The sequence below is a fragment of the Melospiza georgiana genome, chromosome 3 (assembly GCF_028018845.1).
Source record: "Melospiza georgiana isolate bMelGeo1 chromosome 3, bMelGeo1.pri, whole genome shotgun sequence".
NCBI classification, from domain to species: Eukaryota; Metazoa; Chordata; class Aves; order Passeriformes; family Passerellidae; genus Melospiza; species Melospiza georgiana.
In genome coordinates this window covers 6,376,220-6,396,505 of record NC_080432.1, presented here as the reverse complement: position 1 = coordinate 6,396,505, position 20,286 = coordinate 6,376,220, and the positions used below count along the sequence as shown (strand labels likewise).

At 39.9% G+C, this 20,286-nt stretch overlaps 1 protein-coding gene across 2 annotated transcripts in view; it reads right to left on the bottom strand.

Moving 5' to 3' along the window:
- Positions 1-19,162, bottom strand: part of ATG5 (autophagy related 5) — a 156,337-nt gene extending 137,175 nt beyond the window's left edge. For both annotated transcript variants that reach the window (XM_058019474.1, XM_058019473.1), the window contains exons 1-5: positions 19,085-19,162; positions 18,254-18,408; positions 12,775-12,902; positions 6,238-6,316; positions 345-507 (exon numbers count right to left, since the gene is read on the bottom strand). In XM_058019474.1, coding sequence (XP_057875457.1) covers positions 345-507; positions 6,238-6,316; positions 12,775-12,902; positions 18,254-18,361 — 478 coding nt within the window. In that variant the 5' untranslated portion in view covers positions 18,362-18,408; positions 19,085-19,162. The remainder of the gene's footprint in view (positions 1-344; positions 508-6,237; positions 6,317-12,774; positions 12,903-18,253; positions 18,409-19,084) is intronic.
- Between the last annotated feature and the right edge of the window lie 1,124 nt (positions 19,163-20,286).

Genomic DNA, 20,286 nt, shown 5'->3' with positions numbered 1-20,286 from the left:
TACACCCCAGGTGTCTCCCAAATAAAGACCATCATTTGCACAGAAGTACACTAGACAATATTTATCTATTTTGACTTGCTGCTAGTTTTGGTTTGTTAAAACAGAGTCGCAACCCAATCTAATTCCTTGAATAACTCCAGGCACATTTAAATTAACACCAAAATGATTATTTTAATTTAAAAAAACCTATAAAACACCAAAACCATCAATGCTTTCCATGACACTAGACAAAAATTCTGCAGAACAATGACATTTTATATCTCATGCAATAACTGAAATTTGAAGAAATTATTTATTAGGTTGTTCAATCTGAATATAATTAATACTTGATGTGTTGTATTTACCATTCTGTAATCCCATCCACAATTGCTTATGATCCTTTTTTTGCATTTCGTTGATGACTTGACTTTTGTGCTTTAAAGCATCTGCTTCTTTTATACAAGCCATAAAATGAGCTTCAATCACGTCCTTAGAATGGCAGTGCAGAAGATCCTTTTCTGGAAAATTCTACAAAAATAAATGATAGATCAAGAAAAATAAATGTATCACACACCTTGTATGATGAAGAATAAATGATAATTTTAAATAGGCACACATTTATGCAAAAGAAGCACACTGGAATTTTCTACTTACAGAAGAATGTAACAACCATTCTCTCACTCTGCTGACAAGAAACAGGTTGCAGTGAAAATGTTTCAGGAAAAATAAAAGCTCAACAACTTTCTGTAAAACCAGAATTTTAACATGTTTTCAAGCAGATATTCAATCTCAGACATTAAATAGAAGAAAATGATGAGAAGCGACAAGCACCTAATACAAAATGGCTCTCTATGATATTTTATCAACCATTTCTATGCAGTTCCTTGAAAATCAAGCAGTATCCCCTACATATAAGAACTGTAGCATATCTGTCACTTACAAACATTTTTCCTTAGAGACACTGGAAATCTTTGTCAGTTCCAGCTTCAACTAATCCACGTGACTACTGCTAGCTTGTGTGACTTGATTTTATATCCCTTTTGCTTGGTTACACTGGCACACAGCATTCAGCATTGCAGATGCACAGCTACCACTCCTCAGGTAACTCTTAACCCTTCAGTAAATGACAACTACCTCTCCTAATGAATTTATTAATGAGTTATAGCAGTATATCTCATTCAGATACAAAAAAGATTTCTTTGAACATTAACTGGTCAGAAGTCTGGCACTGTAGAGGTTGTGGGTTTTCTTCCTCCAGTTTTTCTTTTATCCACACTTACTATCACTAACCATTTTATAATAACACAAGCATTCACTACCACAAATCCACTACCATTAGTTTTCACAAGTTTTAAACCCCACCTTTATTCCCTCCTAATTAACTTTATTTTCACAGTTGCTTATGACCATGCTGAATGGAGCAAACCTCAGAGCCAAACCAGAGTGGTGGCACCATCAGTACTCCCCTTCCTAACAAGGGCTTGCCGCATGTTTATACTTGAATTCTCATGCTATTCCAACAGAGGCCCTTTCCTCTTAATCCATTACAAACTGTCACTTTAAAAAGCTTTTGTGAGGGACTGTCAAAACCATTTTGGAAATACAAATACATATAATGGAGTATCTTTCAAAGGCTTTTACAACATAGTTAACATGTAAAAGTAGGAGCAACCTAATGCCAGAAAAAACTCTACCTTCACTCCCCCACGTAACCTCAAGAAAAAATGACTGCTTCAAAATACAGAAACCCAAAATATCAAAAAAGGAGCTGGGGATTGCCTTACCTGAAAGAAATTCTGAGGAAAACAGTGATACTTCCCTCCTTATTAGGTTATTGAGAATAATGGAAATTAAATAATGGAATTTCATATAGCATTTCCTCTTTATGACAGTGAGAACCCAAATTCTGGAAACTGTGGATCAAAAGGATGAGTGTTTTCCAAAAACAGGGGCAGAAAGAAAAGATTGCCAGTATCTTTTCCACTAAAGTTTACATGGTTTGAGCTGAACTCGCAAAAGGAAGTGCTGTTGTTAGGACTGGTGTATGTTAAGCTGACTAGAAAGCTAAGGACAGAGGCAAATCTAGTTTACTAATGAGAATGGCCAAGTATGAAGACATTAAAGAAGACAGAACAATAAGGAAAGTTCTTCTGGGGCAGACCTTGCTCCTGTTCTACTCCACAAAGCTGAGTGTCTCAGCATAATTGGGCCCACGATTACTAGGAAAACATTACTGGGACTGTTACTTGCCAATTGACATCTGCATAGGCCTGTAAATTCTTTCAGAAGTTCAATTTACTTGCTGAAATAAAAATGTAAAGTCTTGTAACCAATCCAGAAGAAGCAAATACACAGAAATAGCATACTTAAAGATCAAAGAAGTTCTTTACACACAAGAATTCAAAGAGAGACACTGGCATCCCTCAGAACAAAGGAAAAAACAGTGGTACATACCTAATGCCAAATAATATAAGAACCTAAAAACTGACTTTCCTAGTTAAAAGGTGATGTTTTAGCTAAGTTTATGAAAACCACAGTTTTGTTACAACCACTGTTTCACTACACATGTGTAAATATTGGACTGCAGGGTCTTTTTTTGGACATTCTTCTCTTTCTACAGGTAGACATCGTCCTGCTGACATTTTTGCAATGAATTTTAAATTGCAGCTAATGTGACTCCCTGAGGATGAGTTCCAGAAAACATACACAGTGCAGTCTGCAGAACAGCAAGGATCTATTTAAAACTGGTCAAAGCTAGTTAAGCTAGTGTAAAGAATCTAGACACAGTAGTATAACTAGGTGTGGCAAGATTAATTTTCCCAGCTTCTAAGGAGTAACACTGTGAAAGACTAGAAAACACTCCTGAACCTCAGTGCTGTATATGCTTTTCTTTAGTAGGAAAACACTGACACATTTCTATGAAGCACTGTGAGGAGAAGCTGAAAAACCTAAACATGAAAGTGATGACTTAAAAAGAAACACTGCACACCTGCAAGAAGTAAATGAAACAGTTTCACCTACATGAGACTGTCAACAGAAAACATGGCATCCCAGCTGATATATCCATCAGGGTACAAAACAGTAAGTTTTATATTTAAATGTAGGTCATGTATGCTTGTATTTTTTTTTTTTAAATTCTACTTGCCTTCTTTCTACCTGAAAAAATATTGATCAATCATAAATAACTTCATTCAGATCCCTGAAGAAAGGGACAATTGTAAATTGGTTGCCACTCTTGGCTATACAACTAGGAGATTTGCAAAAAGTATTAACAGATGACATAAGTAGCTTTAATTCAAGTACTCTCATTGGTGGTGTCTTACTCCCTCCATGTCCTGCATCTTTGAAAGAACAGTTACTATGGGTTGGCTTTGATTTTTTTAGAAAGCTCAAGGAGTTCTGGGTTTTGTTTTCACATACCAGTAGACATTTGCAGTATGAACTGGTCACCAAGAAATAGGTACTGTCTCTACAGACAAGAGCACTAAATAACCTCTCACAAAAAAACTGTACCAAAAACATCACTGGCAATTTCAACAGTCTGGTTTCATAACTCCATTCCACCCATATTTATCTCTCAATTCTAGTCCATAAAACATCTGTTTATCCTGTGACAGTCTACTTGCATTAGACTACATTTACAGAAAATAGGGCATTAAAAACCATAAGGAATGTATCCAGTGGCAGGGGGTACATCTATGTATTTGTGTTTAGTTACCATCAGTGGTCTTTCTTTAAGTAAACTGATTTAAAAAAAAAAAAACCCATTTATACTTCTGGCTTCCACAATATCTCCTAGCAGTTCCACCATTTATCCATATGCTACATGGAAAAGTACTTCCTTTCCATTGCACCCGACCCAATCTTCACCTAAAAACCCACAAAGATGATGATTGTCACACCAGGACAGCTGCTGCCTCTCCTCCTGTACATCAGGTCATGGGTGGAGAGGCAGGCACCAGCAGACAATGGCTTCAGCACAACCTCAGCATTTCCCCTGGCACACACAATTCCCTCTCCTCCAACAGTGCTGCCATCTTATCTACTGCCCAAAATCTGGAGGGGTGATTACCACCACACTGAGAACTGAGTAGTGTTAAACAGGCCTCAGAGTAAGGTGAGATGGTTTTAACAGGAAGGGGTAGAATTTCCCTCCTTCCTCTAAAGCCACACCTGGATAACAACAGCAACTTGAGCTACAGCCTCTCATGATTCTCAGATCCCAGTATGCTGCTCAGCCTCATCCTTCTGCAACTATTTAATGCAACTGTTTTTCAACTTTACAAGATACAATGCATGTAATTTTATTGCATACCAGAAGTACAAATTAACAAACTGATTCTTCAATGCAAAAACTCACTGTGTTTATGATTTGGTCTGCATACATAACACAGGAGGACAATTACAAACACCTATCAACTTGAAAACTTCTGCTGAACACAAATAAGCCTTTTCCATGTTTTTAACTTCAAACAAGGAAACCTGATAGGGGGAGTCTGACTTATTAAAAATAAGTTGAAAAACACTTTTTACAGATGTTTGAGATATCTGTTGTTGACTGCATGCATTGGTAGAAGAAAGGAGACAGCCACAACAACAAAAGTTAAACCCCATAAAAGCTAACACTGTTTAATTAAGCCAAAAAAGAATTACGACTCTTTGAAGAATAACTACACAGAAATGAAAAGAACACTCTACTCAAAAATCCCACACCTAAACTATTCAGCTGTAAGGAACTGTAACACATGAAAACCTCTTTAATATTTTGACATACTTTGATATCTTTCAGTTATGTTTTGACTTAAGGATTCAGAGGGATTTTATTTAAATAAACTTTCAGATTACATCAAAATAGGAAGAGAGATGATACAGGTGCTAACTCCACTATATTATATTACTAAATTACATCAACCTTTAAAATAATACTACCTTAGCAGTTAATTATTTCTGCTGATATTTAATGTACACCTTTCAGAAAAACTAAAAGTAGCTGATCTTTTGGCAAGCAGCAACATGGACAATAAAGCCAAATTTATGCTGCTGATTAAAAAGCACTGTGGTGCTGCAACTTCTCAAGATGCCTCTACTTTGTGATGGCAACATCCCCACATTGCCACTGTTAATATCCCAGAGCTCTCAGAACATAACAATTAAACCATGGTTTATGAAACTAGACGCCCTACATTTTCATTAGGACATTCTGGAAGTTTCCTCATCCCAGCTCTCTGACATTTATCAGACAAGTGTAGCAATTACAGTGGTTTCAAAAACATCCCCAACTTCAGATCTATTAAGTCAGTCATTTTAGAAGTTTCAACATGTAGAAATACATATCATAAGAATGTATGCTTTCAGTGTACACTTCCAAAAAGAATCAGGTTACTGTTGGAAAAAGTTTTTCTAACACACCTTTGAGAATTGTTTCAATGAAAACATTCAACACAAGTGCTTCCCCAATACATTTTTCATTTCACTCAAATCCCTCCAGCACTAATGTCAAGCCTATTAATGTAGTGTTGTCCTTCAGATCAGTTTTCCTATTGCACTGTTTCTTTTACAATGGAGAAATTAACATTTCAAAGTTAAATATTATGATTTCTGGTTGTGCTTTTGACTTCAAAACATCCTTGGAATTATTGTCTCAATGCATTTCAGAGTATGCAAGAATCCTGCACCAAAGCTAACCTTGTTCAAGTTCCATTCTGAGCAAAGATCAGTAGTGCTGTTAAGCCATACCTAATGGGTTTACAATGCATAATCAAAATAATGTCTCTCCTGTGACTAAGCAGTCACAAGACCAAACTCATTTCACTCAGTTCTCCAAAAGGGACCAACATTAGGTACAACAGTACTCCCTGACTTCAAAGATTTCTACAGCAGCTCATATCCATGCTCATATATGCCTAAAAGGACGAGCACCTCTCAATCTTTCCAATCTTCAGTGAACTCAAACCAATTAAATTTAAAACATTATAGACAGTTCTTCTACTATAAGCCTCATAACTTAAAAACAATTTTGTATTTTGAGATTATAATAGAATAATTTTCTACAGAAAGTGCAGTAAAAGCACACACAGTCTCATGGAAAATAGCTGCAGATTTACAGAAACCATTAAATGCTTCCTGAACAATGGATAGTCTCCCTTTCAAATCACATCATTCACATGTGTTATAAAATAGTTATGAAACTTTTTCCCAGCTTCCAAATGTCATGAAATCTCACGTTCACTCATTCTTAAGAAATCTCTATCAATTTACCTTGAAATGCACTGTGATGCTCCAAGGAAGGGCTGTATTTGATGCATGGAGATCAAAGAGTAAACCAATTGGGTAATGCCTAAAAATGACAAGACATTCATTTAATATAGAAGCCGTGCATTTAATTCTATGTATCACCAGTATCAACATACCTGCATTTACACACACACACACACAAAATAGCTGTTTGACTCCCACTCTATAGCTTAGAAAAGTTATACAGGCAAGTTTAGATGACTGACAGGCAGAATTAAGTCTGGAATGTACGTGTTCAATATCTAAACCAGTGGTTTCCAAGCTGTGCCCACAAAACACTGCTACTTTTGCAACAGCCTTAAGTGGCCTACAGCTGCTTTGTGGAACCTTCCAAAACAGAACTTCTAGTTAAAAAGCCTCAGACCAGGAAAAGCACACAGGCTTTCAGATGCTAGAGTGTCTGGGGTTCATACCACACTGACCCTTAATATCCTTTCCTTCTTCCATATGTCTGATATACCAATGCAGACAATAAGGAGAAGAGTGAAAAAATTACATATCTATAAAAGGCCTGAAAGATGATAGATCAAGATCAACTCTGTATCTTTGCTATCAAATGAAGAAGAATGAAAAGGAAGGAAAAAATTAATTGGAGTTTGTATTTCAGTGGCATTTAGATTAAAGGAGTTACACAAAAAAGGTTGCTTCTGACAAATATTCCCTTTTGTCTCACAGCTTTCTCTCCTTTAAATTCGTTAGAATATACAGCTCCCAGCCATATATGGAATGTATATCACACACACAAAACCTCCACAGGCACTGTAAAAAAACATTTTTCAGTCTTCTCACACACAGATATTGGCAAGATTTTTGATAAAATTCTTTTTTTTTTTTTTTTTTTTTTTCACATTCAATGTACCAAGACCCATTCTCTTATCTTTCAAAAATCATAACCCAAACAGCCTTACTTGCTTTTCATCCTACAAAAAGAGAACCACACACTGAACTGTAAAGTCAGTAGTTTCACTGAACTAATAGGACTGATCTCAGGTCGCAGACCCAAGCACGTACACAAGTTTTGGAAGTCCTGAGAGTACTAACCAAGAACATTGCTTTAACAGCACCTGTGCCAAGCCACTTTCCAGATGGGTGAAACTCTCACACAACAGTGCTTTAGCACCCTCTACGGGCGAGCCACCCATAAACTAAGACAAATTCACTACAACAGCAAAATAAAACACAAAATACTGCTACAATTCCTGAGCTTACCTGAGAATAAAAAGGATGCATATCCAGATTAATCCTGATTCACTGCTAATGCTCAAGTTTTTACCGTGAAGATTTTTTGTCTACTAACTGCCAGTCATGTCCTAAACACTAAACAAGGATTCAGCAAGAGTTCCATGAAAGAGTGGTTTTCCAGGTGAGTTAAGTAACAAAAATCAGATTTGATAATGAGATGAACACAAATTTTCAGCATGAACAATGACTTCTAGTTACTTTCAACTTATAAAAGAAAACAGATAACTAAGAAAAAGAAAACCACAACAAAAAACCCATACAAAAGCTCCTGCATCAGGTCTTGTCCTGCATCTGTATTTTCTAATCAGTTAAGATTACACAATAAAGTTCATGAAAACAAATTTCTTCAGTAAAAGTAAAGCACAGAGTAAAATCTCAGTAAAATCTCTGTGCCTTGCAGAGTAAATAGATGCCTGATTAAATGATGCTTTGACCTTTTGTCTTCTGCTAATTTATGAACAGGAAGGGTCTAGCATGTCTTCTGCTAATGTATGAACAGGAAGGGTCAAGCACCCATCCAGTTGGTACTGGAGAGCCACCTTTACAATTACCAGGGCTAGAACACAACCCACACAAAAGGGACAAAAACTTCACTGAAAGCCATGTGTGAGTGCTCATGGAACAGGATGGAAACAAGCTGCAGGTGTCATCCCCCAGCATCTGCTGAAGGAACTACTCCAGCACAGTGGCATCACTCAGGGAGGGCTCCTGAGAAAGGCTGCAGCTCTCCAGGTTTCAAGCTGCCAGGAGAGCCTGGGACCTCTCCTGAGGGTTGGAGCAAGCAGAGGAAATGTCCTTGCCTAGAGGAGGTGCACATCAGCGAGGAGCTATGTCACCAAGCTAAGGAGCTGCAGGAAGTCAGGGGGCTGCACAGCATCAGGGAAGACAGAGATTAATGGCATCTTCACAAAGATCTCACAGAGATGAGAATCTGGAGAGAAAAAGTGTCAGCAGTCATTGAAGCGGTCAGTGGGGACTCACAGGGAGTCTGGGAGTACCAGACTTGTGTGAACTCTGGTGATGAGGAATCCATGCAGTGCCAGTAGCACAGAGTGCAGCTGCAGAGGGAGCTGCAGGTTGAGCTCTGGGCGATGGGAACCCCAGGCAAGAGGCCAAAGCTGGTGCTGACCCTTTGCAGAGGAAAGAGCACAGGGACCTGTGGCCCCACCAGGTGACTGAACACTCAGGGACACAGCAGGAGCCAATGGCACAGAGGAAAAACCCCACACTATCACACACACACTGTGAGGGAATAAAAGCCCAGGGGTTCCTTGGTTTGGGGTCCCTGCTCAGGGACACCAGCCCAAGCTGTTATTCTGTTGTTACACCTGACTAAGCTCTTTCAAGGATCCAGATGCCTGAGGCTCTGCTGTGAGAGACCAAGGGTTGAGCAGGAAAGGAAACCTTGTCAGGCTGTGTGGGTGTGCAGGGAGCCAAGCGAGGCACCCATCGCTCCCTGGAGCCACCTCTGCAAAGGGGCCTGTCCCAGCTCAGGGGGCCCAAGAGTGTGACTGACTGCCAGAGCAGCTCCCAGATGGACAGACAGAAAAGTTTCCTTAACCTCTGGCTAAGAGAGGGCAAGCCTTCTGCAACCACTGGCAGTGCTTCAGTGTCAGACAAGAGGCTGAAGTTCTGAGGAAGCATCAGAGCTGTCTGAACAGCACATCCATCCACAGCCAGAGGAAGCACTATGAGACTCCATCCTACAGGAGAGAGAGCCCCATCTTGAGCCAACTTCACTTGTTAACCTGCAGAGGTTTGCTGCTTGGTAAAAAGTTGCAGATTGGCAAAGTTGTCCTCTGCTTGGATTATTAGTCCTTGCTGTTTACCCACAGGGTACAATGGGCACAAATTTTAAGTGCTGCAACAGAACCTCTGAGAGTATCAAAAGTGACTCAACAAGTTCTAGGGGCAAGGAGGCATCTCCACAATTTTGTCATTAAAGGAGACAAGTTCAGAAAGATGTCTGCAGGTCAGGAGCTGGTTATGCAGCTGGTGCAACAACAAGGACTTGGCTTTTACAGACATAGGATACTCTCTGGGGATAATGGACTGCTAGGGAGAGATGAAATCACCTAAGTCAGACAGAAGTATCTTTGCCTTAAGGTTGCCCAGCCTGGTGAGAGCTTTAGACCACAAACAACAGAAGTGTAAATAACAACCCACAGATAAACAGAAATTAATGGTCATGGGTGGATAGCAAGTGGTGAAAGGTGATAGCTGCAAGGGAGATGTCAAAGTGATAAAAGAAGAGAGGACAGAGCCCACCACAAGTATCTACAGAAGTGCACATAGCTTGGGAAACAAGCAGGAAAAACTAGAGTTGCACATGCTGTGACATTACTGGGAGAGTGTTGGGCTACCTGAGGTACAGTGAGACAGCTTGCACAACTAGAATACTGCTGTGGAAGGACAGACATAAGCTGCTTAGTAAAGGCAGGCAGGGCAGATGAGGACAGAGGGTTGTCTTCCATGTCAGGGAGTAGCTTAGATGTATGGAACTGAATAGGACAGACAACAGGTTGGTTGAGTTCTTGTGGTTCAGGAACAGAGGAGGCACTAGTAAGGGCAACAGATCATGCAATCTAGGTGAGAAAATCGATAAAGTTTTCTTTAAACAATTTAGTAAGTGTCTACATCACAGATCCTGGCTCCTGTTAATCTCTCACATCTTCTGGAAAAGCAACACATCTTGACAAGTAGTCAAGATTTCTTGACACAGACGCTGGATAAACCAGAGATAACCCAAAGCGAAACCTGTTAATTATCTGTTAAGACAAAAGAGTCGTGATAACCAGTGGCAGCTTTAGCTGCAGTGACCATGAAATGTCAGAGTTAAAAGTCCTGGAGAAAGGACAGTAAGCCAAATACAGACTTATGACTTAATTTTTCATTTCCTCCTGGTGCCCCTACACAGTTCAGGCTCAGCCCTATCAGAAGCATTACTGGACAACACCTTCAGTCCTTCACCTGCAGCCAGAGCACTGAACCTATGCTGTACTTAGAGAAATGCAGGTGCAGAAGGAACATTCCTCCTGTTGCAAGAAGTCAAACTTCCAGCTCTTCCAAATTCTAGGAGACTGTTTTCTAATCCAGTAATCACAGTCTCTGACTGCACCTCCTTCACTGTGGTTGTAGGTTTAATCTCCTGTAGCTGCAGGAGGGTCTAAGGTTTCATCCATTTCCTTCTGTAGTCTCTAATGCTGCACAGTCTGACAATCTCTTCCTGAAACGCCTTACCTTGGTGACAGAGACCCTCCCCCACCTCCTGCAGGTAAAGAATCCATCTTCCCCGTCCCAACACCCTCAGCAGGACAAAGAACCCAGACCCATGTTAACTCCAGGCCTGGAGGGCTTCCTTCTCCTCTAAGAACTTGACCCAAGCACTGCAGAACCTGAAGTAGAAACTATGTTTCAGACTTCCTCCAAAATCTCACTGGAAAATGGAAGAGCTGCATCTGAGCAGATACAGACTCCATCCCAACTAGGTATGAAACTGCAGACTAGAAGCAATAAGACCTCACAGTGCAAAGTAAATAATTAGAATAAACAATACTATTAACAAGTTTTATTTGATTCTGAATGCACAAGTCATAGCTTAAAAGACTAAACATTAATGCCTCCTATTCTTTCTCTACCAATTACTAGTTCAATCTAATTCTCAGTTCTGGTGTTTGGTAATCCCATAAAGAGCTGAAGCTTCTTCTGGAGAAGACCCATTCTCCTAAAATACTGGTTTACAAATAGCACTTTCCTTAGAAAAGCAGTTCCACTGAAATCAGTGGAGCTGTCCCTGGCAGAATAGGCTTTGTTTTTCTGCAAGATGAGAGCCTTCATTAGCAGATCATCATTACACTATTTAGTTTCTTAGAATTACCAGCGACATCTTCAGTCTATACCTATATTGTACAGTTTTGGTTTTTTTTATTCTACTTCAAATATCAGGGTATTTGAAAACTTACAGAAAATATGGATCTATTTGTGGTTGAAGTACAAAGCCTCTCTCTCCTTTCTTGTTACAACTTCAGTGAAAACAAGTTTTCTTCCAATATTTACCTGGGATTATGAACACACTGGGATAAATGTGGTACCTTGCTGTTTATTTAGGTAGTATCCATGACTCACATTACTGTGGCACATAAGACACCATTTCTTGTTATATCCCACATAATTTATTTAGATGTCTAAAGATGGTTTTGTCAGCCAGTTAAAATAAAAGCTTAAAGAGACTGTTTTTATGGGTTTCTCTTTACATAGTGTCAAGGTTTACATTAGGTTGGTCTCAAAGAAACAAAAGACTATAAAAGATCTACTGCCTCACCAAATCTACAGGCACTCCATGATGTGATGCTAATCACAGGACAATCCAGGTCCAGTAAAATTAAAAAAAATCACTAGTTTGATTTCCTATGATGAAACAAGAAATAAAAAGAGATAAAAATCTCTTAATCATTCAAAATACTAAATACCTTCTAGATGGCTGATGCTGTCTATATAAAACTAGGAAACACTGCAACTCTCAAAATACTTTCTTTAAAACTCCTTAACAGCAAAAGAAGTAGAAAACCTGGTGAAAAGTATTTATGAAAATTAATTAAATGAAACAATATCAGTCTAAGTCCCTAACATCTCACCAAAAGAACCCAACAAACTAAAAACCCAAAAAAGATCATTTTAATAGACTATAGGACAAAATAAAAACAGAATCAACAGCAATTAGTTCAGTAAACTTGAACTAATTGAATTCAACAAACCCTTGAAGATCAATATTAGATGTTTACAGTGCAAGCACATATCACACCAGTGAACAGTGAAGGCTACTCATGTTTTATTACCAAGATGCATAAAAGCTGTTTGCATTCAGACTCCAAAATTATTACTTCCTATCTGTGTTATTAGACATCTTTAGGAAGGTGAAATATGTTAAAGGAAGATTTATTTGGTAATTCTACAGCAAGCAATGGTAAAGCCTAACCCACAAGCATTCTGAATTATGGTAACAATGAGAACAGAACCAGTAAGGGCAGCACAACACCTCTGTCTTATGCATACAATAAAAATTCAAGCAGAATAAAAAAAATATGTTCAACATTAAACCCTTTGTTTTTCCCCAAAAACATGCATTTCTTATCCTCCTCCTCTATTGTTATCTTTGAAGCCCAAGGGAGTGATTACTTTAGGAAAACTACTGACACTGTGCTAAACCTGGGAACTCTCTACATGATAAAGTGCATAAAGTACAAAGTTCAATAAACTCACCATTTCAGTGGTGTACCTTCGTATTCAAACCATATTTCACTAACTTCCTCCTGTCTCATAACTTTCTGAAAGTGCTTCTTCACTTTGTCTGTTACCAGTGTCAAGTAGCTTATCCTTGGCAAAAGCAACTGAAAAAAAAATTATAGAAGGTTTAAGTGTAAATAAAATACACTAAACTAGTAAAAATCTGTAACAAGTATGCATTTTTATAACCAAATTCAGTTAGCATTCTTTTCTTCCCCTTTTTAAGGTGAAACAGTTTACTTTTTAATGGTCAATGGAAGGCTATAAAGTGATGTACACAGAAGATGCAGAATAGTAGTATCCAATATGTTAACACCAAAAAAAGTAAAAAATTAAGTTCTTGATTCTTTCAGTGGGGTGGGGGCAGAACAGTGGACTTCAATTTCTGATTTTCTGTATTTAAATAACAAAGTTTTAAACCTTTTTATATGAACACATAAAAAGAGATTATAACTTCTAATTGAAAAGAATGAGAATGTGTATTAGCTGTTATTCAAAATGAAAATTCCTACACAAGGAAAAATAAAATAAAGCCAATGAAAACTAGATATTAAGGGCTTGGTTTCCAAGTGTTTTGTACTTCTAATAGCTGTCAATTTCCATATTCTTTGCACTGGGTTTGCCATTTCAACCTATTAGTCAAGACTGCTATTCTTCTACTATTTAACCTTCACCCAGGAACTAAAATCAGAAAGAAAACTGTAAATATTTTATTAGTTGAAACAAGCTTCATCATATACTATCTTCTTGTCTCAAGTGTATACTACCCAAATCAGAATGTTGTGCTATTTTTATTTGCAACATCCTCCCTATCATCTCTTTTTTTAAAGCCTTATGCCCAGGAGTGGTTAAGCACTCAGTACCAATCAGTGAATTGACTGATGACTGTGTGGCACACGGACTAGAGATAAATCAATCCCTAAGAATTAACAAACAATGCTTTTCAGTATTCAGTAACCTTCCTATAAAGTATCAATTCGCTTTAGACCAAACATTTTAAATTAATAGTATCCATCCTGTAAAGTTCTGCTTCATAATTATTAATAAAATAGATGGGCCTAAGGTATATATAGATTATAGTTTGCATGTTTAGAGAAACATTTCTTTTCCAGTGTTCCTCATAATCAGTGCTGCTTCTGAAAGTATTTTCTTTATAGTATATGAATAATGCCAGGCCTCAGTGAATGCCTGTGGTACAGACATCCTAAATCATGTAAGGATATATTCTGCCTGACAAAAAACTTGGTCTCTGCTGTAACATTCTTCCAGAATTTCTCCAATAACTAGACCACACTTTGATATATAAATCAGATAATAATTTGGCCCTGATAATACAATTTGTAAATAGCCAATTCATAAAGAAGTATAGAGAGTACATCAAGTATCTGGAAGAACAGATTCATCTTTTTGATAATGCTGCATTAGGTTACATCTGTGACACAGGTAAATTTCACAATTTTATAAAATTACATAAGGCCCAGTCTCACCCCTGTCACAGTGATCATGTCAGTTAACACTCCATTTTTCACGTACCATATGGTTCTCTTTTTCCAACTGCTGCTTTTATTATCATCATCACATTATTTCTACCATGTTTCATAGGAGCAATGCAATCAAAACACAGCCTTCATTTTTAAAAGGCAAACAAACTCAATAAATTCAATGAAGTTATGTACACATTCAAGTAAGAATTGTTTGGTACTTTAATGACAGAAGCTTATCCTTTATTTACCTAATTCCACATATCTTCACTGATTGCTCTTGAGACAATACAGTCCAGGCTATACCAATCAATCCCACATATTTTTGGTAATAATTTCATGTAATTTCTGCATGATATGTACAGTTAAATTAATGCTGGTGTACTTTGAGAAGACTTGCTAGGACTCTTACAAAAGACAATTTTCAGCATGTTGCATGTAGTACAGCCATGCTGGAATTGATAAATATATTAAAGCATTATTTATTGCAACAGTGTTTCACATAACCCTTCAGATTGCATAATTTCCTCCATAAAATACTCTGCTTCAGTTTATACTGTGAAAGAACAACCCAGTTTTACTTCAACAAAATTAGAGAACGCAGACAATAACCAAACAGCTTTCAACTGAATTTAACAGAACTTGGCCAGCACTCCCAAAAGGCTTCAACAAAAACTGTACAACTGTACAAAACCCAACAGTTAATCAGATTAACAGGAACTACCTGCTTTTCAGAGATGCTGAGCATTTGTAGAGCCTACTGAACTCTTTGTTTGGTCTCCCCCATTCTTTTACCATGATATAGTTATCCCCTTCCCTTGATATAGTTACGCCCCTATAGGATAAATGAAAGGATCCAATTCTACCACTTTTCTAGCTTTAATTTATCTAGCTTTTATTAATCTTAGAGATTTACCAGTACACTAAATCTGTTAAGTGAGATCTTTAAGAGCAGTTTAAACACATTTTCACCTTCTTACCCCTTTTAATATCCATTCTCCACCCACTGAAAGATACCAGATCATGGGTTCCCTTCATTAAATTAAGAAAAGTAAATCTCCAAATTCATCACTAAGCAGAATAAATCCCAACAGCCATTCCTAAATGTTATGCCCAAAAACTACACAAATCTAAACACCTTCCTTTTGAATAGTATGTATTGCTACAGTATTTAATCACAATAACCAGGAATGTTTTCTTATTAACCAGGAGGTTAAATGAATAACAAAGAACTCCTAATGCCTAAGTAAATGCCTGCAATACAACTTTGTGGAAAGAGTGCCTCTCCAGGTATATCCACAGCATGCAGTATTTTTACATACAAAGCACTAAAATAGAAAAATTATAGATTTAACAAGAACTGGACTGGTCTGATCACTAAAATGTCAAGGGAGATGAAACAAAACATCCTATCTTGAAATGGCTTCATGTTGCTCTCTCCTACAGATATCTTAACAAAATAATACTTTTGACACCAAGCAAGCTAAAGAGTGGTCCTGTTAAAGACTAGGCCCTGGGGCAGAGCATCATTCTAAAACTGTATCCTGCTGTAATTTTGTTCTTGATACATCTGGCAAGTCTCAGCCAATGAGTCTCTGCTTCCTGTATACTTCTTTCATCCTTTTCTTTCTAACTGTTGCTTGCAGCAACAGGCAAACATCATATAATTTTAAAATGAAATGCATAACAATTTTAGGATGAGAGAAAAATAAGATAAATCAGCAACCAAAGTAGATCAAGCAAATTGTTCCTAAATGTGCTGCCACTCAAAACATAACCATCTGTCTGAAACACTCCAAAGAAAATTGATGTATCCATTCCAGCATAACTGCAGAAACCTACCCTACATGACTACATTAAGACACAGGACAATGTTTTACTGGAGTTGCCCAGTCTTTACGTCACCACTCTTTCCAAAAGACAGACAAGTTAATTTTAAATTACTTGTCCTACTCCTGTGCAGTGCCAGAAGGTGATACACACAATTCCAACTGTGCTGCACTAACCCATCTGACAGACAGGGCTCTCCTGTCACACCACTCACAAAAACCAAAATCCATCCCACAGACTCAGAGTTGTTTTTCTAACTCCTCACCCCCCAAGTCTATGTCATCCTTCGTCTTCATAAAGCAAATTCCTCAGAGCAGAATCCTTTATCCTCTCTCAGCTTAATGATGCCAGTATTCCCTTCCCATGCAGTCTTTCCATTCATGAAAGGCAGTCTGGAATAAAGAAGTTGTATCAATACTAACAAGTAAGAGGAGCCATGTAAAGCTGAAGAGCTGATGTCAAGGGCTGGAAATGTTAACTACCTGTGCTTTTCTACTTTACCCACAATTTTACTTTGATTTAGCTCAAGTTTGCTCCCATACACCAAATGTCCATTAGCAACTGAAGTCCATCTCCTCCTTACACTTCACATGAATATAATTCAACCCATGGGCTGACTGCTCTGTGATACCAACCTGGGCACAGAAGTGGGAAGGATGAAGACTTATTTCAAACACACTCCCAATCCAAACAAAAACATTAATGCAAACACACTCTGAAACTATCAGAACTATACCATGACTTAAAACCCTGATTGCTATTCTGCCTGATACTATTATAAATCCTTGGTCCCTCATAAGACACAAAGCTGTATTATCAGCCCTAACATGAACTGAAAAATTAAGAAGCTAAAATTTTAGAACTGTCATCCTGAGTAATCACATTTTGCAGAAAGAAAAAATTAAGCATTGAGAATTTTGTGCACACTTTAAATGGATTAAATAAAAGAAATCCTATGACCTTAAAACCATTTCCTTGACTTAGAAAGCTGGCCACACCACAAGGATAACACGGTTTCATGCTTTCCAAGCCAATGTTAAACAGATCAAGGCTCTAAGGCTCTAAACTTAAACCCATAACTTTCAAGTAGCTCTTACACAAAGTGTGCAAACATATTTTAACTCATATGTATAATTTAAAGTCTCAGACTTTTAGGTTAGATGTATTTGGCAATAGGTCAATAAATATGAAGGGCAGTGCTTATCTTTCAGCAGTGATAAAATATACAAAGATGAGCACTATTACTGCTGAACAAAAAGCACCAATAGTTTATTAGGTTTCAAAACAACACATGCAAATGAGAAACTGATGACCCAAAGATGTTACTGAACACAGAAAAAAGAGATCCATCCAGTGTGGAATGGGATATGATAAGGCTTAAGAATTTCAGAATCCCATAAAAATTAAAAGTTCAATATTTCTCTCCCATATATTCGTTACATTTCAAATTTGCATTTCACTAAATCAGCTAACATTCTTTCTCAATTACATGTCTATTAGGTGCTGAAAGAATGAAAACTGATGAGAACACTATAAATAAATACATCATTATAGAAGACATTTCCATGTTATAACTCAAATACATCCATCATCCCTTTTTTATATTCAGCCAGCAATCCTGTTCAGGCAGTGTTCTCTATAGCCATTACAGTTGCTTTTCTTATTTCTTTAAAGTCCAGCAGTCTGGACTTTAAAGAAAAAAATGAGCAGAGGTCATCGACAGAGCCAGTGTTTGTTAGCAGTTTGTGTTACACAGGTGACCAACCTTAAGCATTGAGATTTCATAAGTCTGACTTAATTATTTCTGCATTAATAGAAGTTCTCTCCCTTTAACTGCTCATTATCCAAGAATATACAAATTCACATCCAGCCTCCTCCTTTACTTAGTCACTCACTGACTTCTTAAGAATTTTTTCAAAGATCTTAATGACCTGTAATAAGTTTCTCTCACTAGTGACACAACTTGCTGTGAAGAAAGATGAAGTCACACAGCATGGCTATATGTTTACTTTCAGAAGCTTCTAGGAATAAGAAGAAAAGAAGTGGGTTTTTTTCACAGTATGCAGTAGTACACATGAAGAGAATGAAGGAAACAAACATAACCATGGCCTTGGACTATTTGTGACTACCTTTGTCATACTCACATAGTAGGGGTCAGCTTCCCTTTCAGTTATCTCATCTTGATACAGAGTGAAGCAGGTCGGTATTCGCCCAAACCACACATCTCGAAGTACATCTTTGTCATCTGTCATTCTTCCAATGGACAGTGAAGCACATGTAGATCAATTTGTTTCTTCAGCTACAAATGCAACCCATTCCCCCCACAGAGAAAACAAGTCAAGACGACTGCAAATAAAACACACCTTGCTAAAGGTTCTCCCATAACTACGTTCCTGCAGGCTGACCAACGCTGTCACCGAGCCATTAAATGCATCGCTTGGCACAAAGAACGGGATGAATTAAGTTCCCAGCTACAAACGCATGGTGGATAAGGAGTGAAACATAAATGAGCATTTCCTAAGGCTGCATCACGCCCCAGCCGCAGAGCCAAAGGTCCCTTCCCGGTACCCCGCGAGGCCGCGGTGCGGGGGCAGAGCCCGGGGCCGCGCACGGACACCGAAACGAGCCGGGCTCTCCGCCGGGGGCGGCACCGGCCCGGGGGTCACCGAGGCCGCAGGACGGGCCCCAGCATCGCCGAGCGCCGCGCTGCGACCCGGCGCCCTCCGGAGCCCGGACAGGCCCCGCAGGGTCTGCCTGTCTGTCTGTCGGTCCGTCTGTCGACCTCCCTCCCTCTTCTCCCTCCCTGCCGGCAGCCGGCCGAGGTGAATCAGCGGCGCTCCCGCCCCACGGGGCCGGACCAGGCAGCGCCGCGGCGGCCGCGCCAGGCGCGCTGTCCCGGGCAGCGGCCGGGCCTGGAGCGGCCCCGGGCGAGCGGGCAGCCCCGCCGTGCCGTGCCGTGCCGTGCGGGCCGTTACCTCTGTCGCGACCGGCGACACCGCCCGCCCGCGCGCGGGGCAGGAACTGAGCGGCGGCCGCGCCCCCGCCGCCGCCACGCCCCCGCGCACGCGCCGCCCGCCGCGGGGCTTCCGCCCGGCCCGCGCGCCCGCCCCCGCCGGCGCCGGAAGCAGGAAGCGGCGGGGCGGGGCCGGGGGCGGGGCCGGGGCCCGGGGGAGGGCTGGAGCCGGGAGCCGCTCCCAGAGCCTCTTCCCAGCCGCTTCCCGGCCGCTCCCGGAACCGGTCTCGCAGCCCTTCCGAGAGCGCTGTTGGTGCGGCAGCGCTGGCGGCGGAGAGCCGCAGGGCCGCAGCCGTACCGGACCCGGCCATGGGCCCCCTTCTGAGGCATCGGCGGGGCCGCTCAGCCGCTGGACCGTGCGTTGGAGGATTTTGAGCGCTTAATCTCTCTGTTTGCTCTTACCCGATTGTTCTTTTTCTCCTTCCCCAGGGAAGTAATCATAGCACCGAGGCTCACGGAGTTCAAGGAGCGCTTGGACAATGCTGTCAGGCACATGGTGGGACTTTATGGGGTCTCTGTGCAGGACCAGGAGTTGGGACTCGATGGGTCCCTTCAAAACCAGAATATTCTGTGACTTTTCCTGTGGTAGAATTTTACCCACCGTGGTGGATGGAGCCAGTCTAGAGGAGGCCACAAATTTGCTAAGAGGACTGGAGCCCCTCCCCTACAAAGACAAGCTGAGAAAGGTGGGGCTGGAGAAGAGAAGGTTCTGTGGAGAGCCCATGGCGACCTTGCAGAGTCTGAAAGGGCGACAGGGAAACCTGAAAGGCTCTCTGAGTCAGGAACTGTGGTGACAGGACAAGGAGGAATGGGGACAAACTGAAAGATGGGGTGACGCTGTTGAGTCAGGGATGGAATGAGTGACTCTAGTCATCAGAAGGTGAAATAGAATCGGTTTCTTAGGAAGAAGTTGTGACTTTTATAGTCTGATTTGATAAGCTGATACTTGATTGATCTTAAAGTGAAAATTTCTCATACTATTGGTGAACTATGAATAGCACACTTTGGAGAATTATATCTATAAACAATGGTTACAGAAAGAAAGTTAATAATTGTTTGAATTCTTTCTTCTAAGCTTCTGACAGCTTTTACACAGCTTCCTAGGATCTTCCTGGGAGAACTATGCTTCTCTCTGTTTAGAGGATATGTGATTCCACAATGGGA